General features: G+C 45.0%; 1 protein-coding gene across 1 annotated transcript in view; it reads left to right on the top strand.

Moving 5' to 3' along the window:
- Positions 1-23503, top strand: part of LOC106564676 (syntaxin-8) — a 43009-nt gene that overhangs the window by 7130 nt on the left and 12376 nt on the right. The window contains exons 5-6 of the mRNA XM_014130891.3: positions 829-959; positions 4201-4293. Coding sequence (XP_013986366.1) covers positions 829-959; positions 4201-4293 — 224 coding nt within the window. The remainder of the gene's footprint in view (positions 1-828; positions 960-4200; positions 4294-23503) is intronic.

Below are 23503 nucleotides of genomic sequence, written 5' to 3'. Positions count from 1 at the left end.
CAATGGCTACAATCCTAATTTCCCTGACAGCCAATGGCTGTCCCCCAAGGTCCCCTGACAGCCAATGCCAGTCCTCCAGTCAGTCCAGTTAGCGCTGTCTGAGGTGATTTGCTGGGTCTGACCAGTAGGTGACACTGTCTTGACGGACGGGATTGATCTATCTGTACTAACAGAGACCTTGACACTTCACCGCAATACAACCTCGGGGTCTGAGGCAGCCTCAGACAGCTTTTTCCCATTAACAGAAAAATAGCTCAAAACCACACAACAGTGTTAAGCGCTACACAACACAACAAGAGCACTCTGGTGTGCGTGTGTGTGTGTGTGTGTGTGTGTGTGCGTGCGTGTGCGCGTGTGCGTGTGCGTGCGTGCGCGTGCGTGCGTGCGTGTGTGTGTCAGTCAGAGTGAAACACAACTGGAAACTTGAGGGCCTGTGGCTGTGTATGATTAGCATGCCGTGTTTACATGTCGAACAAGCCAGTCCTAGTTTTTTTTAAAGCAACAAAACATATCTGCTTCCTTGTTCAGAACATAAAAAATCAAACAAGAAAATAAATAAGCCTTGTCTCATCTGAAGGGTTCTGAAGGGAAGGACATGTTGTTACACAAGTCAACATCAGATGAGTAACACTGAGTAACACTGAGTAACACTGCTTGCTACAGAGGTTGCACACTTCTCCATTGTGCCGTGTTTGTTTGCGAAGCCGAGGGTTGACGATGCGTGTCGGTAGTTCGGACGTGTGTCCCGGTCAGGTGATTGACAGGTACAGGGAGTGCGTTCGCTACACCCTTGGCATGCTGATCATGTTGTTATGTGACATTTCCCAGGTCGACCCTGATGGCGGGGGCGGGGGGAGAAGGAGGGGCCGCGGCCAACCCCTGGCTGGTCAACGAGCCAGAGGAGACCAGGGGCCTGGGCTTCTCCGCGATCAAACAGCAGCAGCAGCGCATCGTCGAAGGTAAGGTTACACAAAGTTCAGATATAAGTGTATGGTGTGGAACTGTCAGTTAGACTAGGGGGGGTGTTGTCAGCTCTATTCATTGTATATCTATCTGCAACGGTCAGAACGTTTCACGTCACTGACTCTGAATACACCCCTGATCAGATCTAGGATCAGCTTGTACCTTCAGAGGCCTAACTTTACCCATGCAAAACTGACCTGTGATCAGTGCCTCTAGTAGGAAACACAGAGGTGGCGGTCCTCCTCGAGGCTACACCTTGATAACTATATCCACAATATCACAGGATGAGGTGAACACAGTAACTCACATTCAACAGATTCGATTTCCAGCCTCTCCCAGTTCCTAAATCGTTCCCACATGCACTGTAACTGCAACATCCAGGCTGATCCTAGTACAGTTCACCTGACTCCACATGAGTCTCCTCTGTTATGTCTCCATTACGGTTCTGGCTGCGATCTGGCTATTTTCAGTTTGTCAGTATTGTGGGGATACAGTGAAACCGCATCAAGGTTTTGAGCCCCCATTGGGAGTTCCGGATGTAAGTTTAGGGCCTATAGTGAGCAACCAAATCTGTGGTCTCACAGATTCCTGTGGTGGTGTCTGTGTCAAATACAGAGACAAGGGGCCTTCTCCTCTCCTCACCAATTCCCTGAACCCCATGAAGCACATACAATAACCTGGACAAACTCAGTGTAACACTACTCCTCTGTAAAATTGTGATAGAGAATGATAGCTTCCCACAAGTTATGTATCCGTCTCTTTCACAAAGTCACTGTTCAGCTGCCCCTCTCTCCTTTTTCACCCAGTACAGTTAGAACAGTTAGAATAACAGAAGTCAGGCTGAGGTGTGTGTGTGTGTGTGTGTGTGTGGTGTGTGTGTGTGTGTGTGTGTGTGTGTGTGCGTGTGGGTGTGTGTGTGTGTGTGTGTGCGTTTTAAGTGCTGAGTGAGTCACCTGTGGCACGCTGCCCCCTGGTGTTGCTCCCCAATGCTGAACCCCAATTCACCAAATGGTTGCCCTGTGAAATCACAGTGCACAAAATTGCTCCCTCTCTAACAATGGGTCATTAAATAAGAATTTGGGCATGTCTTTCTAGTTTTACCACCTCACCGCTGCTACATTTTTGTGTGGATGCGTGATGTGCTCTAGATTATTTGTATGTGAGTTGAATGGGGTTTTCCTAATTGTGGGTTGTTTATTGATGAACTGTATAATGCAGGAATCATGAACTAGATTCACCTATGGGCCATTTTCTTTCTTCTTAGGGGGACGGAACGCAATTGCAAATCATTTGTAGACTGCAAAATGACAGCAAGAAGACAAAACAGATATATTTCACTAAAACATAATATTTTCAAACATTGCTTACATTTGTATATGGTCACATATCTCTCTCTATAATGTGTGTGAATACTTTGGAACAGATTTCCAAAATGAAAATCCCTTAGAGCTGATTTGGTGGTGTTTTTACAGTCTTATAAATACAAATATATACAGTGCCTTTAGAAAGTATTCACACCCCTTGACTTTTTCCACATTTTGACGTGTTACATGGCGGGATTAAAATGGTTTTAAGTGTCATTTTTTTGTCAATGATCTACACAAAATACTCTGTCAAAGTGGAAAAAGATTCTAACATTTGCAAAAGAAATATGAAAAATAAAACATGAATGTATCTTGATTACATAAGTATTCATCAATACATGTTACAATCACCTTTGGCAGCAATTACAGCTGTGAGTATTTCTGGGTAAGCCTTTCACACCTGGATTGTAAAATAATGGCACATTATTCTTTTTAAAATTGTTCAAGCTCTGTGAAGTTGGTTCAAGTAGATTTAAGTCAAAACTGTAATTTGGCCACTCAGGAACATTCAATGCCGTCTTGGTAAGTAACTCCAGTGTATATTTGGCCTTGTGTTTTAGGCTATTGTCCTGCTGAAACATGAATTTCTCTCCCTGTGTCTGAACCAGGTTTTCCTCTAGGATTTTGCCTGTGCTTAGCTCTATTCTGTTTCTTTTTATCCTAAAACAATCTGTAGACCATGCTGATGACAAGTATACCCATTACATGATACAGCAACCACTATGCTTGAAAATATGAATAGTTGTACTCATTGATGCATTGTTTGATTTCCCCCAAACATAATTATTTGTATTCAGGACATAAAGTTAATTTCTTTGAATTTGTTTTGCAGTTTTACTTTAGTGCCTTGTTGCAAACAGGATGCATGTTTTGGAATATTTATATTCTGTACAGGCTTCTTTCTTTTCACAGTATTATGAAGTAACTACAATGTTGTTGATCCATCCTCAGTTTTCTATCACAGCCATTAAACTCTGGAACTGTTTTAAAGTCACCGTTGGCCTCATGGTGAAATCCTGGAGCGGTTTCCTTCCTCTCCGGCAACTGAGTTAGGACTGGGTGTATTGATACACCATCCAAAGTGTAATTAATAACTTCACCATGCTCAAAGGAATATTCAATGTCTGTTTTTTTATTTACTTTAAAAAAATGTATAGGTGCCCTTTGCAAGGCATTGGAAAACCTCCCTGATCTTTGTGGTTGAATCTGTGTTTGAAATTCACTGCTTGACTGAGGGACCTTACAGATAATTGTATGTGTGGGGTACAGAGATGAGGTAATCATTCAAATATCATGTTAAAAACTATTTTGCACACAGAGTGAGTCCAAGAAACTTACTATGTGACTTGTTAAGCACATTTTTACTCCTGAAGTTATTTAGGCTTGCCATAACAAATATGTTGAATTCTTGACTCAAGACATTTTAGTTATCATTTTTAATTAATTTGTTAACATAACATGTATTTTAAAAATGGGTATTGTGTGTAGGCCAGTGCCCTACAAATCTAAATGTAATCCATTTTAAATTCAGGCTGTAACACAACAAAATGTGGAATAAGTCAAGGGGTTTGAATACTTTCTGAAGGCACTGTAGATATATACTTTTGAGGAAACAAATGTGTAGTTTAGCAGGTTGTCATCATAGTATCAATGCTTACCTTTGCAGGATTTACTATTTTTTTGCTCAGAAAAGTTGGAGGGACAAATAAAATCCCCCTTGGGCCAAATTTGGCCCATGGACCGCCAGTTGGGGAACCCTGCTATAATGTATAGGTCTCTCTCTTATGGAGCCTCTCTCTATTTCTGTCTGTCTCTCTATCATGCTGAACAGGGCTGAGTTAACCCCTTTGTCTCTCTCCCTCTCTCTGAACAGTTCAGGACGCTGGGTTGGACGCGTTAGCTGCCGTCATCAGCCGACAGAAGGTGATGGGTCAGGATATAGGCAACGAGCTGGACGAGCAGAATGGTAAGGAGGTGTCTGTCTGTCTGTCTGTCTGTCTGTCTGTCTGTCTGTCTTACATCTGCTATTGCTTCTGCGACCTACTCTGCGTCAATCAGATAAGTCCACCCTACCTTTCACCCCTACAGTAAGACACAAGCTCTTTATTATATTGTGTGTGTCTCCCTAACAAGGGGAGGGTGTATATAGTTCATGCATAGTTCTACCAGCCACACACCAGACCAGCCACACCCTACTCCAAACCACTGTGTGAAATCAATCAGTCATGGAACAGGGGTCAGTACCCTTTACAGGTGTTCCATGCCACCTTGGTCAGAGTCACAGAATTAAATAAAGTGTTCATCCCAAATGGTACCCTATTCCTTACATAGTGCACTACTTTTGACCAGATCCTGGTCAAAAATTGTGCACTATATAGGGAATAGGGTGCCAATTGGGACGTAGACGATGCATCTTTATTGTTAAAGTGACCTCACGGTGAGCTCTCAGAAAACGTCCAGCCGTCCTTCGAGAAGAGCTCTGCTGGTGGTGGATCTGTGACTGTGTCAGGCTATATAGTCTGGTTAGGAGGAATGTGAGCTCCTGATGCACTGTTTTAATGCGTTTGCGGAGAGAGACAAGTGCTGTCCTGGAATCAGATCCGCTTTGAGGTAATGGCTGTGTTGCTGTAAATAGCTCTGTCATAGGAGGCAGACGGCACTTGAGAAAAGGTTGTAGGATGCCAGATAGTCATCATCCGCCTCGCAGGACCATTAGATCTCATTGTTTCCTCAACTGTACACTCTACATCTTAACTCTACATTTCTTAGTTGTATCCACAAGAGACTCCAGTTTTGCCTGATTATTCGTTTTAAAGGTCCAATGCAGCCGTTTTTGTCTCAATATCCAATCATTTCTGGGTAACATTTAAGTACCTTTTCAATAAAAAAAATCTAAAATAAACAAAAATACCTTTTGTAGCAAAGAACAATTTCTTAAGCAACAATTTTGCTAAGACTGTCTGGGAGTGGTCTGAGTGGGGAGGGGAAAACTGAAAACTTGCTGTTATTGGCAGAGAGGTTTGGGAATCTGTCTATTAACTAATTTACAACCTGGTGATGTCACCAGGCAGTCCAAACAGGAAGACATTTCAGGCTGCCTTTTCAAACAGGTCTTACACTAAAAGGACATTATCATAATTTTCACAGTGTTATTCCAACCTAGTGTGGAAATATATATGAAACACAGGTAATTTAGTTTTTTAACTGCACCGGGCCTTTAAAAAAAAAATAACGATCACTTGTCACTTTTGGCCTTTGTTTCCTTTCAAAGCTATGTTTTCTGAGAACAGAATATGTTAGAGCCCTCTTGACATGTGGAGGACACTCAAAGCCCATAGGAGGCAGAGGAAGATCGAGAAGGACTTCTAACAGGCTTGGTGTCACTGTATATTGACTGTAGAGCGTATAGAGTGAATGGGCTTAGTGGTCTGATAGAGGAACGTTACACGGAGTTCATTAGTTCCTGCTTGCTGTTCTTGGCATGTCCCGGGCGCACCACAACGCCACAACCCCGTGGGCCCGACAATTAGTGGGCCGTTGGACTAAATGGTGCTTTTCTTTCTCCCGCCATGAGCACAATGTGATGACATGATTGATGTTCTCTCCCTAAAGAGCCCAGACCCCTTCCTCTGGGACATTGTAAATGTAGGCTATATCCCAATAATGTTAAACAGCTTCTTAGTTATCTTGTTAGTCCTAACGGAGAGGAGCGGATGACGCCATAGCCCCAAAATCACACCACTTTGTTTATATTCTTCAGCCGTTTTGATGGACACCTAATCATATTCAATGCATATTTCAATTTATTTATAGTGTGTTTATTTTAGACGGCCAGTTCCAAGTTAGGTCAGATTACTTTGTATGGTCCTTTTCTGAGGCTGTACTGAAACAGATCCCGCAGGGATGCGTAATCGAATGACCTTTGAGATGGAAACAAAAATGAGTTTCCCTTCTGCTGCTGGGAACAAACAAGTAGACGTTTGGCCTGCGATCCTCCCCGAGTCGGAGAGAGGGTAGCTACGGCTTGATTGTTTCAGCCTGCTCTCCTCTTACCTTATTGAGCTAGAGAAGGATCATTGGTTCCCCTTTAATCCTCAGAGTCCGAACCGACGTGTTATTCTCTTTTCGCGTTTCTTTTAAAGTGCATGGCGTCAGTGTTTCCAATAACAAAAGACCTCGGAGCAGCAAAACGTCCGACGCGACGCCTGTAAGTTTAACTGAGAATCCGGACCCGATGCCCCAGCAGCAAGCGAGCGGAGCAGGCGATTGAACACTTCAGCCCTGATACAAAGTGGCTTTGATATTTTAGCTAGGCAGTCCACATTCCCCTAAAGTGCACTTTGTCCAAAGATTTTGATAAACGGCTCTCTCTTTCACGCTTTCCATATTTTCGATCACGACCGAATGCATCTCCAAACGCAGCCTAGTCCCCTGTGTATGTTCGAACCTCTAACCAGGTCCGCCTGGTTGAAATTGAAACCAAACCCGGCAAATAAGAGTGTTAGGAGGCCAGCCTGGTCTCACGGACCGGCCCACCTGTATGCCTGTCCCCGGGGGTATTACATAGAGGTGATAAACGGGGGGGTCCAATAGTGGATCAGTCCAACATCTTGCAGTCTCCACCGGCTTCCCATCTGAATTTACAGTGGGGCTCAGAGTTCACGAGACCAACTGACTATTACTCACCCGGTCTCTCACACAGGCCCTCAGGGCTCTGGAGCCTACAGGCTTCCCTCGCTTTCTCTCTTCCTCCCCTCTTTACCTCTGCCCTTCTCTTCTCCCTTCTCTGTATTTTCTCTCCTTATGCCTCGCGGTGTCGTTGCATTTTGGTACACTAGAAGTACATTCATTTCCAACGGAGCGCTTGGCTTGGCTTGCCTTGCAGCATTGCGTTGCGGAGGCAGTTGCAGTGCGTTCTGTGTGGCTTTAAAAGTTGGATTTATCGAACGTATGCGTCAATCTGTGTGCGTAGACGGCTTGGCAGAAATGGTAGCAGAAGGTGAATGTTGAACTTTTGTTGCACACATATCCCGATGATGCATCGTACCATTTTGCGCAGTGACGCTATGGGTGTAATCGAGGCATTAACCTCTCTTTTACCCTCTTTTCTTTCTTTCTCTCTCTCTCGCTCTACTTTTCCCTCTGCCGCCTCTCTGCCTCGTCTACCTCTACCTCCTCTCTCCTCTGCCTCCTCCCATCTTCCCTGTCTCTGTTGCCCTACCCTCTCCCTCCTCTCTCCACCTCTTTCTCCACTCCTTCTTCTCTCTCTCCTCTCTGTGAGTTATGGCTGAGATGTCATGGTCCCAGAAGAGGTGTGGGACAGGTGAAAAAAGGAGGATATATCACACAGCGTGGTGAGCAGGGGAGGCCAGGGAAGGACTTCAAACAGCCAGGCATACTGATTGCTGTTGGCCTGGGAGTTCCCATGCTTGATTTAGGGGCGGGACGGTCCGCATAGGGCCCCACAGGCCTTGCAGGGTGCTGGGGGAGAGGAAGCCGTGGCTGCAGGCTGGAGAAACTGGTGGGTGACTTGGATCCACACCAAACCAATCCGTGCCACCCTGAAGACACCATACCACCCAGGTTCTGATGTGCATACTGTATTTGATGGTACATTTAATTAAGAATGTGTTTAAAGACCTTTTAAAAAGGTCTTTAAGCTATAGGGCTATATACCCAAATGCATGATGGAAGCACGCACACACTCAGGGCACACACACACACACACACACACACACAACCTCATTTACCTAACAGAACAGTTAATCCTTTATATGCGCTTATATGAGGCACAGAGGTTCGGTTAATGTTTTCTGCATACTTCGTGAGAATAGGCGTTTGGAATGTTTTTCTTGCCGAGTTGACCCGTATTATTGCTTCGTACAGCTTTGTAGGTGCTGCATTTCTTACTTGTATTAAATGACAAAATCGACAACGTAAAAAGTAACAGGCTAGCATAATGCTTTTGGAGAGGCAGGGAAAATTGATTTCATTTAAAAAGCCTAGACTCTGACAGTTTGAGTGTTCCCTTTCTCTGTCTTTTTAGGGGTTCTGTTTTTCTTCTGATCTCAGTCCTGTTGCAGTGTTTCCCTGTAAATAGATTAAGCTCTGTGCTCGGAGCTAGCCTCTGACCTGAGTGCAGTGGAGGTTGCAGTCGGCTCCTTTTTGGGAGAGAGCTTGACGCCAGGGTCATCTGTGAAGGTGACCTGTTATGAGTTTAAGAAATGAACCCAAGGCCCTTGGTTTCTCTTCCAGCCCTGTCTTAAAAAACACAATGAATCTACATTGAATGGTGAGGAAGAGTTGAGCAAGGTAGTAGCAATTTTAATCCCCAGGCTTTGCAGTTGTGAACTGTGAAGACAAGAAAGCCGTTTTCCCATTTGGACAGTAGATTTTTCCCTCTTTTTTCCCCCTGTTTCTTCAATACCTATAAAAAGAAAAAGTCAATCTAAGTTTTTGGGTGTGAAGATTATTTATGATGTGTATCATCACCAGGCGTATTCATATTTCCGATATAATGTGGCAGAAATCAACCATATTTTTATTTCCAAATTCAATGTGGCAGAAAATGTCCCTGTGCGTCTCACTAAATGTTCTATATCAACGAAATGAAGGTTTTTGCTGCTAGAATCAACTTTGTTTGACTTTATTGGTGTTGATATTTCTCTGATTCGGGTCTGGAACAATGACATCAGCCCGTGTCACAGCGGTCTGTGATTATGAGTGACGGGCAGTCTTGTAAAAGTGGGTCTTTTCGCGGGGCTGAGGAGGGTTCCAGCTTTAGAGACTAGTTTTCCACAATAGACCCTCACTTTGGTTGGAATAACCAGGGAAAGGAGGGTGTGTGGTTAACCGTACGTGCACACACACACACACACACACACACACACACACACACACACACACACACACACACACACACACACACACACACACACACACACACACACACCCCTTTCATTCCAGGGTTTGTCTATCTTCCCTATTACAAGCCTCATTAGAAAATCCAACGTAGTCGACGTGGGCTGATCAAATGGATGGATGAGTTCATTTATTTTCCACACGCTGTTTGATGCAAAGTTTCCCGCTAAGCCGAGCCCCTTCAAATTCCCCACTCACAAACCTTTCAGAGGAATCAGTCATTGCTGTTTGTTCTATTTTCTTTCCTTTCCTCTACCTCTTCTCCACTTTAATAAATAGACTGTGGTCCTGCGACGACTCTGCCAAATGTGCTGCTCGCCGCTTGCACATCAAATATCCCAGCCGTGACCTCTGTGTGTACTCCTGCCTGGCTTTTTTTCTGTGTTGCTAATAACACTCTGAGTGGACTTCACAATCGGTGTCCATGTCTTTCTGTTAGACTACTATATTTTTGTACAGAAGTGAGCTCATTCGGAACACAGAGAGAGAAACAAAACTTCATTTAGATTAAGATCTGCTGGTGGAAGATGACGGAAAGATCCAGAAGGAAGATCTTTTTGAACAGATAATAATACATATGACCTAAACATCCAGGATTGTTATGTCGGACACTTGCTAAGGTTGTTCGACGTGTATCCATTTCTGTATGAGTAAGTGATGACTTATTTATTTTTTATTTTTATGACTTGAGCCATATCAGGTCATAATAGGAGTCTATTGTCAGTGTTGAGGACGGGCCTATGGGCTAGCCTGGTCCCAGATCTGTTTGTGCTGTATAGCCAACTCTTATGGTTGTTTGGCATGACAATGACTATACTGTATATAGGACCTGGCAAGATAACCTGGTCACAGATCTGTGTGTCATCTCTAGGCCTCAATAGTAAGCAACAACTACCACCCTCTCTCTTTGTAAAGGACTCTTTATGCTGGGAAAAAAAGGATATATGTTTCTATGACATAGCCATTAGTCTGTTATTTCCCACTAATAATTACATCATTGATTCACTGCTGCATCATCAGAGTCGCGGCCGGGGAACTCTAATGAGGTCCAAATAAATAATGGAACCCGGGAACATTCTGGACTGTTTGTTAGAACTGGAGTGACCTCACCAGCGGGGTGGTCAACCCTGGCTGTGGAGAACAGAGCTCTTGGTCACCCTCTTCAGAGAAACAGTCCCGCGAACAAATAAACGTGCGCTAATGGCGGCGCTCGGTGTTGAGGCAGAGCCGGGTTGCCAGGGCGAAGTCGACGATTGATTTATCGCCCGTCCTCTTTGCTCCAGCTGCGAGCCAAGGGCAGGGTGGTAAGGTAACAACTTAGTAGGGCTTGGGGATGAAGAAGTGGGGGTAGTGTTCGTGTCACGAAAATGGGTGTCGTCATACATGAAGACACGCCCCAACTCTTGTCTGGTGTCACTGAGCTTTGAGTAGCAGTTACAGAGAGTGGAAATGACCAACTGACTTGGTGGCTGGAGTTTGACACGACTCTGCCCCACAGAGTTGGAAATAGGGAGGATTCTTCATGTACTAGATATAAGAAAATACACCTTGTATACCTTCAATCCTAACACCTTAAAACAAGTCTGTTGGTGGTTCATGGACAGTTCTAAGGTTCAGGTTCAGTGTTATGGTGCTTTGGAACGCTGAACGTGTCAAGTGCTACTGCTGGCTGCTGTGTTGTACCCTCTCTCCTTGAAGAATAGCCTAATTTGACTTGAGTCACACTACTGTTATTTTCCACAAATCTCTCTCGTCACTGAAGGTGTTCTGTGGAAGCCCTCCTTTCTGTAACAGTCTCAGAGCATGTACATATTTAGTCACTTCCTCTGAGTCGGGTGTTTATAGGTCAGAGTAGGGACACTGATCTAAGGTCAGTTTAACATTTTCTTTCCTTATGATTAAGGTTAGGATTTGGGGAGGGTAAGCTGGTCCTGGATCAGTACATAGGGTCTGCCTCAGCTTGTATAACCGGGTTCATGCCCATTTGGTGACTGTGACACTCTAAACTTCTGACTCAGATGGAAAATATTTTCTGAAAGGCCTGGGAACTTGCCAGAGGTTTGTGGACAGAACTCTGGGCGAGAAGGTGGTGGGCTGCACAGGTCTTTCCATATGCAGTCATTTTAATAGCCTTTGGGGAAAAGGACATTTGAAATGACGTATTCTAAATATCTCACAGCAGTTACGCTTCTCTCCTGCTTCTTTCTCATAGAGATCATCTGACGAATGTGATCAAGTTGTAATTGAGCAAGATCTGGGAACAACCAATCCTGCGGGAGAAGCTGGTTGAAATTACGTCATTATCCAGGATAATGTCTACATTATCTGGGAATGTCTGCTGTGCAGACTAGCGCTGCTGCAGGAGTATGAATTCACTGCCCACCCCATTCATAATGACACTGCTCTGTGATCGAGTGACAAAAAAATAGCAAAGGCGGGAAAATGCTAGACGGGCCTCCTGTTTGACAAATCCTGACCTGGACACGATCAATCATATGCCATCGCCTTGTCCCACCTGATGGTAGTTGCATCCGTCTCTGTCTGGGGCACAGTGTCACTACGGCAGAGTGGAAGGGGACAAAGTAACAATGAGGCGGTGAAGGGGATTCCGGCAAGGGCAAGCGACCGCATGGTGATGAATGATCTTCTGTTTGCGACCGCTAGCAAATTAGCATGTGGGAACTCAAAGGGTTTCTGGAGAAGGTAGCTTCATCATTCAAACGTCTACATAAGTTTTCCCTGTGAGATTGATTCACTCTTTTCACTTCTTCGCACAGCTTTATCTTCTTTGACATTCCATTTGCTGGCCTTGCATGTGCCATGTCCCTGATTTTGCAAATGGTTTCACTATTTTCACTTCCCAATGGCTTCTTGTTTGAGGTTCCATTTGCTTGTCTTGCACTGTCTCACAAATGGCTGGTGAGGCATTTGGTCGGTTACTCCTGTCTTTTTTTCCAGAGGGGGTTTTTGACAAAGATGAGGTGGTCAGGATGGGATCACAAAGACAGTCCAGCTGGAGGAGAGAGCTATGCGGCAAACTGCCGTTCATGTATTAAAGAGAACAATTCAACGCAACAGTCAGGGTTGATTAAGTCATATCCTTTTCATGGAAGTCCAAAGCTTTGGAACTCAGGAACTTTTTCAGGTTGTGTAGTAGTACCTTAGCTTGGTCCCAGATCTGTTTGTGCCGTCTTACCAACTCCTGCGCAACCACACATGACAGCACAGACAGATCTGGGACCAGGCTAGTGTAGTACTACCTCAACCATCGAGTGATTTAAAGAGATGTTATCCAAATGCATGGACTCCTCTGCCAACGGTGGTTTGTGAAGAAAGGCCACATACCTAAATGAGTGTCTAATGTTTCTTTATGTGGCTGAACTGGAGAATTGCCAGTAGGCTGATTCTCCAGTCACACATTTAACAGCATTATATAGCGACACTGGAGAAAAAGTGGTTATACCTGGCATCGGTCGGGGCTTTCCCATGTGTCATACACGTTGGAATAGTTTGTGTTTTGGTTGACACAGTATTGCCGTTCCTCTCATCTCAGGCACTTCCCATGATTCATATGCAGTTTGGGCTCTGAAACAACAGACCAAGAATACACAGACTATCTCTGTGTAGATCTGTATTGTGGTCGAGGCTAAACAACATGTTTTCCCTGTGCAAATGGCAGTCTACTGTTAACCGCTTAAATACTGTCGCAGCTCAGAGACCTCGATAAAAGCTTTAGTTTTTGTCTGAGAGCGAGAAAGAGGAGGGAGCAAGAGAGAGAGAATTCTCCGATTTATTGTATTTAAATGTTTTATTTTTATAGATGCCATAAAGCGTGTAGGAGGTATTCCCGCCGTCGGTCCAGGCCGCCGTCTTGCTCGGTGGATCTTGGCTTTCATTAGCTGCTGTACATCTGGAAGGAATGTGGCGCTCCGCTCGTGACAGTCGTTAGCAACACACACACTAGCAGCAGAAATCAGACCCACATTAAAAGGCAACAGGCAGGAATTCCCAGACGCCAGAAAAGAGGAGTGGTCTATGGGAGTGCCAACTATGTGACGGAGAGGGCGAGGCCTGCCCCGGAGAGGGAGATTTTACACCTCTTCACACATTCTTTGTCATGTTAGGACAACTGTACGGAAAGTAAATGGAATTATTTAGGAAAAGGCCATTCTTTTTTCCAACCCAGTCTTTTTTCTCTCTCTTTTGCACCAATAATGTCAGTGCACTGAGGGCAGTGTGAATGTTATATTGCAGGTTCTGGCACAATCTCAAACATGAGCGATAGTGGCATATGTGTATAAAAAGTATACTAAACAATAATTTGCAGCGGAATATGAACGAGATGACAGATTAAAAGCGAGCTGTTTTCAAAACACACTGAGGAATGGGAATGCATTGCAATGCGGTTAACCCTAATTTAACTTTAATGATAATTTACCCTTCTAACACAATTAGCTCGATTAGAATGTGGCCTTGTTTAGCTCGCTTCACCACCAGAGAGTGAACAGCCTTGAAAGAAGAGGCGGGATAAAAAAAACTCTTGTTCATGTATTTCTTTCTTTTCCCATTTTGTTGATCATTTTTTCTCATTGGCTAAGGGGTTTCCAGTGCTATAGAGCCCTATGGATCGAATGACCCTGAGTCTACTTTTAAAGGGAGCGGTAAAGCATTTCCACGGCTATTTGTGCTTGGAATAGCTGAATAAAAACTCAACCCAAGACAATTCAACCCTACGTATATTGCCCATTAAGCACAGCATGTGCAATATCACATCCACTGCATCCTCAATAAACAATTACAAGTGCCAACTTTCCTCCTGACACTTGTCAGCAATTAAAAAGACTGATAGCTGACAACTGTCCTCACTGTGGGGATGTTATTGGTCTTAAAGGGATGAGTGTGTTTGATGATTGTCTTTGGATGATTTAAAGGGGATGTGAAGATTAGCCGGCTGCCTCTCCGTCTCATACTCCAGTATAAAGAGTCACTCATCGAGTTACTCATCAACCAGTGGTGTCCGACCACCCGTCCCCACTTTGGCGTGGGTGAAAGTGGAGACTGAGGAAGAAGCTGTCCGGTCCAACACGTTGGTCTGGCGCACTCAACACATACACACACACACCACATACCATACCACACCACACACACACACACACACACACACACACACACACACACACACACACACACACACACACACACACGTTTTCTCTCTGATGGAGACAACTCACCACCCCACAGCAGCAGCCCAGGGCAGGGCGTCAGAGACCGAGGTGTCGCCCGGCTCCAGCTCATCTGCACCTCGTCTTTTTCTCAGCCGGGTCCAGCGAGGCCCCAGATCACCTCCAGATGTCCCCTAGCTCAGAGCCCTGTCCTGGGCCCAGAGAGTCAGTGGGAGAGGCTCCTCGGTCCTCCCCTCACAACAACCACATCCAGATTGCCTGGCAATGACACGCTCATTCGCAAACTATTAATTGTGTATTTTATCCCTTGGAAAACCGCAAACTAATAAGCAGTAAAAACTCCATGTAAGGGAAGTAAACTATGATTTCACAGGCAGGCTCATCCCCTCTCTTAACTATTTGATTGTTTTAGAATGAGACAATGCTTGGAAACAAACTTTTGGTTCAAGTCGTTCTCATTACCGTGTCTTTGAGTAATCTGCCTCTTTAAAGTGTCTTAGATGACATTAAATGGTCTTAGCTGGCGTTAAGGTTTTAAAATGGCTGCTGTTAGACTGCGCAACACACTCCAGTATTGTACATTTGTCTTGTTCCTTTCCAAACATCAATCAGATGGTTGAGTCCTGTGGCCTATTAAGGTCATGGAGGGAATATAATGTTGTTCTTGCACTGAGATAAAACATGTTTTGTCACTTCTCCATCACTTAAAGCTTGCATTTTCACAGTTTTGTGTGTTTGCCATAGTGTGGGTTCGACTGAATTTCAGCATCGATCGACCTCCCTCTGTTTGTCCCAGAACTTCTCTTCAGGTGCCTTGACAGCACCAACCTCACTAGCCCTCCTCAGAAGCTAAGGGGTTAACTCTATGATTACCGTACCTTCGTTCACATACCCGTGTCACTGCTATTACTTTTCAAGGAGTGTTACCTCACCACAGTGGTATGTGTACAATTTAACACCAAACTGGCCTTAACATCTTAATATCGCTCTGTAATATCCCCCAGGAGGGCTTCATCGCAGATTGCTGCATGGGGAAAGGAAAGTACATTTGCCATGTGGTGAGGTTGCAATTTCAGCTGGCACTTTCCCTTTTGGTGGAAGGCAAAGGATTCCCTGCAATTTAATGTTACTTTGGCTCTGGCTCGGCTCTTGCTTGGCTCTGCCGGGCCTAGTTGGCTAACGTGAGTGACAGCGAGAACAAATCTCCCACTCTGTTTACTTAATCGCTAACGACTCCGGTTTGGAAGCCACATCCAACGGTTTGGAACCCGCCGGGATCTCGGTGGAGTAAATGTATTTAAAGTACCGCCCCTTCTTCGCCACCCGTCTGGAGGTAAAGTGGGTCACCCCATATAACGAGTGGAAGGGCTTAGACCTACCCACCACCTCAGTCCAGCAGGTGGTTCCCATTTCGGCAGGGCTAAAGAGCAGAGACCTTCATCTACTCTCCGCTGTTACTTTTTAACATGCCACACATATGGAATATCCGGGGCATGTGTTCACACTCAGGTTGTGATTAGTGAATAGGACAGGTTCATATGAGGGTGACAGGGTGGCTGAGGGGAGGCACAAGCTACCTGTAGAGGGCTGGGGTTGGGTAAAAGTCACACAGTAAAATCGAACTCGGTGTTAAGCATGGGCTTAGAAACACTGTGCAATGGCATTGAAACGAGGCAGCCTAGAGACGGGTCATTTTCCAATGATTTCATCCATAGAGAGAAAGAGGGGGAGTGAGAGAGAGGGGGGGGGGAGAAGAAGAAGCAGCCAGTTGAACCACACAGCAGGGACTCATTAGAAGTCATTCATCACAGCTGATGCAGAGAAACGGGGAGACGGAGCTAGGAAAAGAGAGGGAGACTTCATGTTTGAATTAGGTAATGCTTCATTAGCGTCTCAAGTCTTTGGTGAGCTTTTGAAGGGAGTTGTTCCATAAGTGAAAATGTGGAGGATGGTGATGATGAGGGGGCTCCAGACGCCAGGCTTGTTAAGTCTCTCGGTGATGGGAACGCATGCCTCTTTAGACTGTTGAAAACGCGCCGCACACATGTTTTACACTGGAATTGGTGGGGATGGTTGAATTGTTTACTCATCTCTAAAGGCACCTTAATAAACACATTTTAAATGGCATTTGGTCTAATTGTCAATAAATGTCAGGGGAGTGTCATTGCCAAGTTGTAGCCTACTTATTACGTTTGATTTTAAGTTGGTCCTATCATCCACCACTGGCCTGCTGGCCCCCCTACCTCTGAGGAAGCACAGTTCCCGCTCAGCCCAGTCAAAACTGTTCGCTGCTCTGGCACCCTAATGGTGGAACAAGCTCCCTCACGACGCCAGGACAGCGGAGTCAATCACCACCTTCCGGAGACACCTGAAACCCCACCTCTTTAAGGAATACCTAGGATAGGATAAAGTAATCCTTCTAACCCCCCCCCCCCCCCTTAAAAGATTTAGATGCACTATTGTAAAGTGGTTGTTCCACTGGATATCATAAGGTGAATGCACCATTTTGTAAGTCGCTCTGGATAAGAGCGTCTGCTAAATGACTTAAATGTAATGTAATGTAATGTACGTTTTGGGGGGGCAAGTGTGATTTGCTTCCATGAAGTAATGTATGTATTAGATATTGCATGATATGAAGTCCATCTCATATCGCCGTACTGTAATCCTGAACACTGTAGTCGTGTGAGTCCCCTCTTCTGTTCCAGTCTTTTGCCACAGGTGTCTGACATCACCCGTGAAGATTACTCGTCTGAGTTAACACCATGATATGACCAATGGCGATCATGTCACCCTCAAGCCTGCGCCGAGACAAGCGATCACAATCAAAGACTGAAAGAGCAGCTCAAAGGCTTTAACCATAACATGATTATTTGAAACCGCGGCGGATGAGTATCACCTATCTGACTTTGTTTCCACGATAAGGCTTTTGAAATGCTTCAAAAGTGGAAATCCTGTTTCTGTCCACTCTATTTGATCTGTTGTTCTGTGTGTGAAATCCACAAGATAAACACATGGAGTGGAGGGTTTGATTAAAGTCATCTTCACGGCTCCCTCCCTGTAATAGTACGGTGAGCTTCGAAAGCAGTTTGGCCTCACAAATGAGCTCTTTTAGCCTCGTTTTGTTGAACGTTGAAGGTTCGCTCTCTGTGTTGTGTCTCTCAGACGGTTCCTACGCTCGGATGAACAACCAAGTCCTTTTGATCTAGCCAATCATCTTATTTTTCTCATCTGTTATGGTACTGTTCCCATTTGATTCTAGGTCGCTGCTGTTCCATTTTCCAACCAGACTGTGTAAAAAAAAAACACCTGCTCTTTCCATGACATAGACTGACCAGGTGAAAGCTATGATCCCTTATTGATGTCACTTGTTAAATCCACTTTAATCAGTGTAGATGAAGGTGTAGGAGACAGGTTAATGAAGGATTTTTATGCCTTGAGACAATTGAGACACGGATTGGCTATGTGTGCCATTTAGATGGTGAATGGGCAAGACAAAAGATTTAAGTACCTTTGAACAGAGTATGGTAGTAGCTGCCAGGCGCACTGGTTTGTGTCAAGTACTGCAACGCTGCTGGGTGTGTATCAAGAATGGTCCACCACCCAAAGGACATCCAGCCAACTTGACACAAGCGTGGGAAGCATTGAAGTCAACATGGGCCAGCGTCCCCTGTAGAATGCTTTCGACATCTTGTAGAGTCCATGCCACGATGAATCGAGGCTGTTTGAGGGCAAAATATCGTGCAACTCAATATTAGGAAGGTGTTCCTAATGTTTTGTACACTCAGTGTATATTATGCTAGGATCCACGGCAGCAAAGTGTTTGTTTTAAAAGACACAAAGTGAAATGTTGTGGAAGAGCAAAGGAGACCAACTGTGTTACTGTACCTACCTGTCTGTGTTCTGTTGTCAGGGTGAAGTAGAGTAGACACGAGGTGAAGGATCTAGAATAGTCTTTCTAGGGGGTTCGTGCACTGACTGGCGTTTGGATGGGAGCTGATACCGGCTGGAAGACCGAGTCCAGACAGATACAGATCTCGACATCACAGGGCATGCCGGTGTTTCATCTTACTGCTCCCTCCCTATGGCAGCTTCTGTTTCTATGGCTCTCTGCCAGCCAAGGCCGTATATGAAGGAACATCAGCCTTGTTTGACCTTTCAGTCACAACATAACCATATTTTATCTATACAGAGGTGTCTTGAACACAGCGACAAGAACATGTAATCACACATCCACGTCAGTGCATTGAGGATGCTGACTGTCTGGTCAGTGTGCTGGTTGGCTGCTGCCCTGTGTGGTACAACGCGCTGTAATTCAGCTACATCGCTACCAGTGGGCAGTAGAGGAGACGACAGCTGAGACGGTTCTGATGATGAAATGGGAGGTTTTGTGGGGTCTGAGTTGTGGATTTGAGGGGAGGTTTTGGGAGGAGGGAAAGTCATAAATGTCAATTAAAGTTTAATTTGTTTTGTACCTCAGAGGAGGTTTCCCTGTCTGTAAGCGATCACCACCTACTCATGTTCCTCATCAGCGGTGAGGGCTTTCTGTAATTATACAGAATGCACTCGCAGCTGTGGAGACGATTGCGACATAATATTCCTCTAAACCCCTCTTCTTTTCACTTAGTTTTTCCTATGTACGTTGTGATGGCATTTAGATAGGTTGCGCTTATGTATGTTCAGTACATGAGCGTGTGTGTGTGTACGTGCCTGTCTGTTTCTCACAACAGCGCGAGCGCGTGTCCGTTTGTGTGTGTGCACGATTGCAGCATGTATTGGTGTGTGTTTTGGTGGTGAAATACCTTCCTTGGTGTCCAGAAGCTAGGTGGGGAGGGGGGGGTATTTTTCCTGTATGGATGTTTTTTCAGGAACACCGTACCCAAACATTTATTCTGGCAAGAGCTACAACAGCATATAGCCCTGCCACGGCCCAAATTTGTGGGTTTTAAACATTTTAATAGAGGGACTTTTACCACAATAGTATCTCCACCTCTCTCGCTCTCTGTCTGTCTCGTTCACTCTCTCACACTCTCTGTCTGTCTGTCTGTCTGTCTGTCTGTCTGTCTGTCTGTCTGTCTGTCTGTCTGTCTGTCTGTCTGTCTGTCTGTCTGTCTGTCTGTCTGTCTGTCTGTCTGTCTGTCTGTCTGTCTGTCTCTGTCTCTGTCTCTGTCTCTCTCTGTTTATAATGGTATCATAAATTAAAGTAATATACAGTTGTAAATAAAAACAGCTCCAGGGAAGCTTTCAGAAGAGAAAATAACTTGTTGTGTATGTTTGAAGGTGACTTTATTATTTCACCTACTTGCTGTTATTTTAGTCTTTCTATGAAGTGCAATGGAACTTTTACAAGCCAATGATATCACCCCTATCAGAGGTGTTATGGAGTTCTTCTGATCCAATCAAAACTTTGAACCCAGTTCACAGCATAGATCAGCAGCAGATTTCAGATGCACTGTGGTAACTTAAAGGAACTTGGAGCCCTGGGACATTTAAGGAACCATTCTAAAGGGCAATCATGCTAAAGCAAACCCAGCATGTAAAACGACGCTGGTTGTAAACTGGTTACAGTGACGTCTTTTCAACCAGATTGGCCCGCTTGGAAGTACATCCTGTTGGCCTTTCCCCTTTGCCCTCTAATTTCTTACTCAGCTCATAGATGTCACTGACTTGGGTCTCGCTTCACATGAGTCAGTCTCAGATTTGTCACATTATCGTGATGCTTTTTTAATACTCAATACCAAAACTGTCTCTTGTTACACATTCCTGTACTCTGAGTGGCTAAACAACAGCTGGCGGTGGAATCAGTTTTCCATAATAAAATGTCTCCATCATAGTTTTCTGTTTGAGACTTATCTTTCCTTCTCCTTCTCCACTGTCAATGGACAGTGAGGGACTTGGCGTTATTATGGATCGTGAATCCTCACTCTGGACCCAGACAAGGGTCCTGGCAGAATGTGTGTGTGTGTGTGTGTGTGTGTGTGTGTGTGTGTGTGTGTGTGTGTGTGTGTGTGTGTGTTCCGGGTTAAACGGGCCCTGGCTGCACATCAAAGTCCCACTATAACTCTTAGCAGTCAGTTAGACACACTCAGTGTACTGCTGGGAAGCTCAGCTCAGCCCCACAGGGGTGCAGTATAACTTAGTCCAGATTTGTTTTGTTGGTGAGAAACAGTATCCGCGGGTGGTGTTTACATTGACAATACCTACAGGGTGTTTTTACAGTACTGCTGTGCCAGGCCAGCGAGACGATGCTAGATCCTGGAAACGACCTAATGCTTACTGCGTCTGTGCACTCTGAAATCAGTCCAGAGATTGTGTTTCCTGTTGTACTGTTCCGCTTTTCCCTAATAACGATAACAGCGCGGTCGTTTAGCCGGCACTTGTATGCAAAACGATTTACAGAACTGTCAACAAATTCTTAGTTGATGTGGCCCTTGTAGAAACCCACAATCCTGGTGTTCCTAGCACCATACTCTAAACTGAGTCATTGGAGGCACAAGTGAAATGTTCCCCCATTTCAATGTGTTACCACCTCCTCCTCCAAGGTCTTGGTAAGGAAGTGTGATGTGTGGTTTCTGTGGGTCCGTGCCCATGATGGTTCCCGTGCTCCTCTGCCGTTTTTCTGCTGGCACCCTCATGCTCATCACACTCTCATTGTTCAGTGGCAACTGGCCATGATAGGGAGCTGCTGGATGAATCTGGAATCTGGCAATCCTCTGAAGCAATATCCTGAATGGCTGTGGCCTGGTGGGTATGAAAGACCTAGGTTTGGTTCTGAGAACTTGGCAACGGAACAGTATACTACGTTCCTCTGTGTGCCTGACCTCCGCTTTGGGTTTCTTCTCTTTTATAGAGGCATCATTTTGAATTTTTATGTCCTTTGAGATGATTCCAAGAACTTCCATGAGGCTCCAAGAACATCGACATTCGGCACGGGAGGGTTGACGTTTACCTGAAAAAAATGCTCAATGCATTTTCTCTCTCAAGGGTTTGGATTTGCACGTTCCATTGGAAAGCGAGTTATTTGAAGGATTCACCCCCAGAGAACCCCAGCAGATCTAGTCTTTCCAAGTGGTCATAAGCCCCTCACCTTGTCCTTCTACAATGTGGTTAAACCAGGCAGTCCTATTTACGGCCCTTTGCTGGACTCCCTAATCCAGTGGTTCTCAAACCTCTCCCCGGGGACCCATCAGCCATTCCATGTATTTAATCTAATCCAGAGCAAGAACACCTGATTCAACTTGTTGACTATTCATCAAGCTCTGGACTAAGGGAGTCAGGTGAGCTAATTCAGGGCTTCAGCAAAATTGTGAAACGGCTGAGGGACCCTGAGGAGAGGTTTGAGAACCACTGCCGTAATTCACCTGACTTCCTGTTTCGCTAACACCAGTCGGACCCAAAATCAACTGTATTTCGTCAAAGCAAGGGCACAGCGACGGGATAGGACTGCACTCGTCAAAGTAAAAGGCTCAGTGGTGGGGATGTCTATGGCTTCTCTTTCAAGTGCATTCTTTCTAGTGGAGGTTCCACCTTAAACAGAGTCATCCGTCAACCTGACCTCCATTTTGGGTGTCCGCGTGAAGACGGACGGCAAATCTTCTGGGTAAATAGGGGTAAATGGTACTGGACCCCGTCGTGCTTGGTGGAGGGCTATGGAGGCAGGGGCAATTCCAACCCTGTGGTGAGACTAATCTATGCACATGTGCTGAGGCACTTCAGAAGACCAGATGCTGGGAGGAAACGCATGGAGATGCTTCAGCTCCAAAAAGCTCCTGGCGAGTGTGTTATTGCTTACAGACAATTACTGACACACACAGGAGGAAGAGACACACACACACACTCACACACATCTTCGACCTCATGGCAATGCTATTTCATGGGGGCCTAAGGTGCCATTTGTCAATGCCTTGGTTTGAGGCTAATCGATCCCCTCTCATATGCAGTCCATTCTACACATACTTTTCAGCTTCTAAGAGCCTTAGAGGCTTTATAAACCCTTTATAAATCAGATTCATTGAACAAGCAACACTAACAGGCCAAATGTAGTGTTTGTTTTTATTATTGTTGATTTTGTTATTTTTGTGGTCACATTTTTTCATCATGAATAAACATGTCTTGATGTATGTTGTTGGTTTTGGATCCACTTCAGAAATAATGGCATTAACTGGCCATCAGCAAGTACTCTTGTAAACCTCAATAGACACTCCATTATGAACAAATAAACCGACAGCTCTTTTTGTTACTAGCTACGCTAGATGGTTGTTAGGAGAAGAAAGTGGCGTTGTTTATTTCTTCTACTTCCCACATGTCAGACTGGCCAAAACACATTTTCTGCACTGTTTCTTTACCCAAGTCCTTCTTAATGAAATCGAAATGGCTCGTTTTAGTTTTTTTCCCCTCCACGTTATTGGCCCCAGCTCAGCGTTGCTTTCTCCGGGTTTCGCTGTCAGTTTATAAAGTTAGAAAGCTCAGAGCTGTGAGTGCAGCCCTTACTAATCCTCACTTGTTTACAATGCGCATCGAGGCGGGGCGGGAAAGTTTAAGAAGAAAAAGAGGATGAAAACTTTGACGGAAAGGCGCAAATTCTTGTAAATACTGTAATTGCCCGGCACTACAGTATATCATCCAAGCGGAGTGCTGCGTACACGGTGTGCCAAGTGAAGTTCCAGTAACGACAGAGTGTTGTGTTTTGCTTGGCAACCAGAGACCTCTCCTCTCTACATTGGGGCCAATTGGTAACAGTTGTGGTGGGTAACTAGCTACAGGGGCCCAGGATTCTGAGTGTAAAGTGGAGCGCTCTGTCTGTCATATCCTCAGGAGAAATCACTCGGGTAAGTGCAACGAAATGAGTGCCTGCCGAGTCTGTTTGTGTTTGAAAAACAAGCAGCACTCTCTCTCTCTCTCTCTCTGTGCCCAAGCCATCGGTTTGGGAAGGCATCCTACAATAACACACACAGTTAATACAGCGTGTCCTGGAGCCAGTGGGGTGTCACTGTTTAGAATGGTGCCCCAAAGCCGCAACAGCAAACCCAGTACAAATAAGTCAGCAACTTGGGTGTTTGGAGGGATATGAAGAAG

The sequence above is a fragment of the Salmo salar genome, chromosome 12, assembly GCF_965601325.2.
Source record: "Salmo salar chromosome 12, fSalSal1, whole genome shotgun sequence".
NCBI lineage: Eukaryota > Metazoa > Chordata > Actinopteri > Salmoniformes > Salmonidae > Salmo > Salmo salar.
Note: the sequence above shows the minus strand (reverse complement) of the source record. Positions and strands in the feature narration are given on the sequence as shown.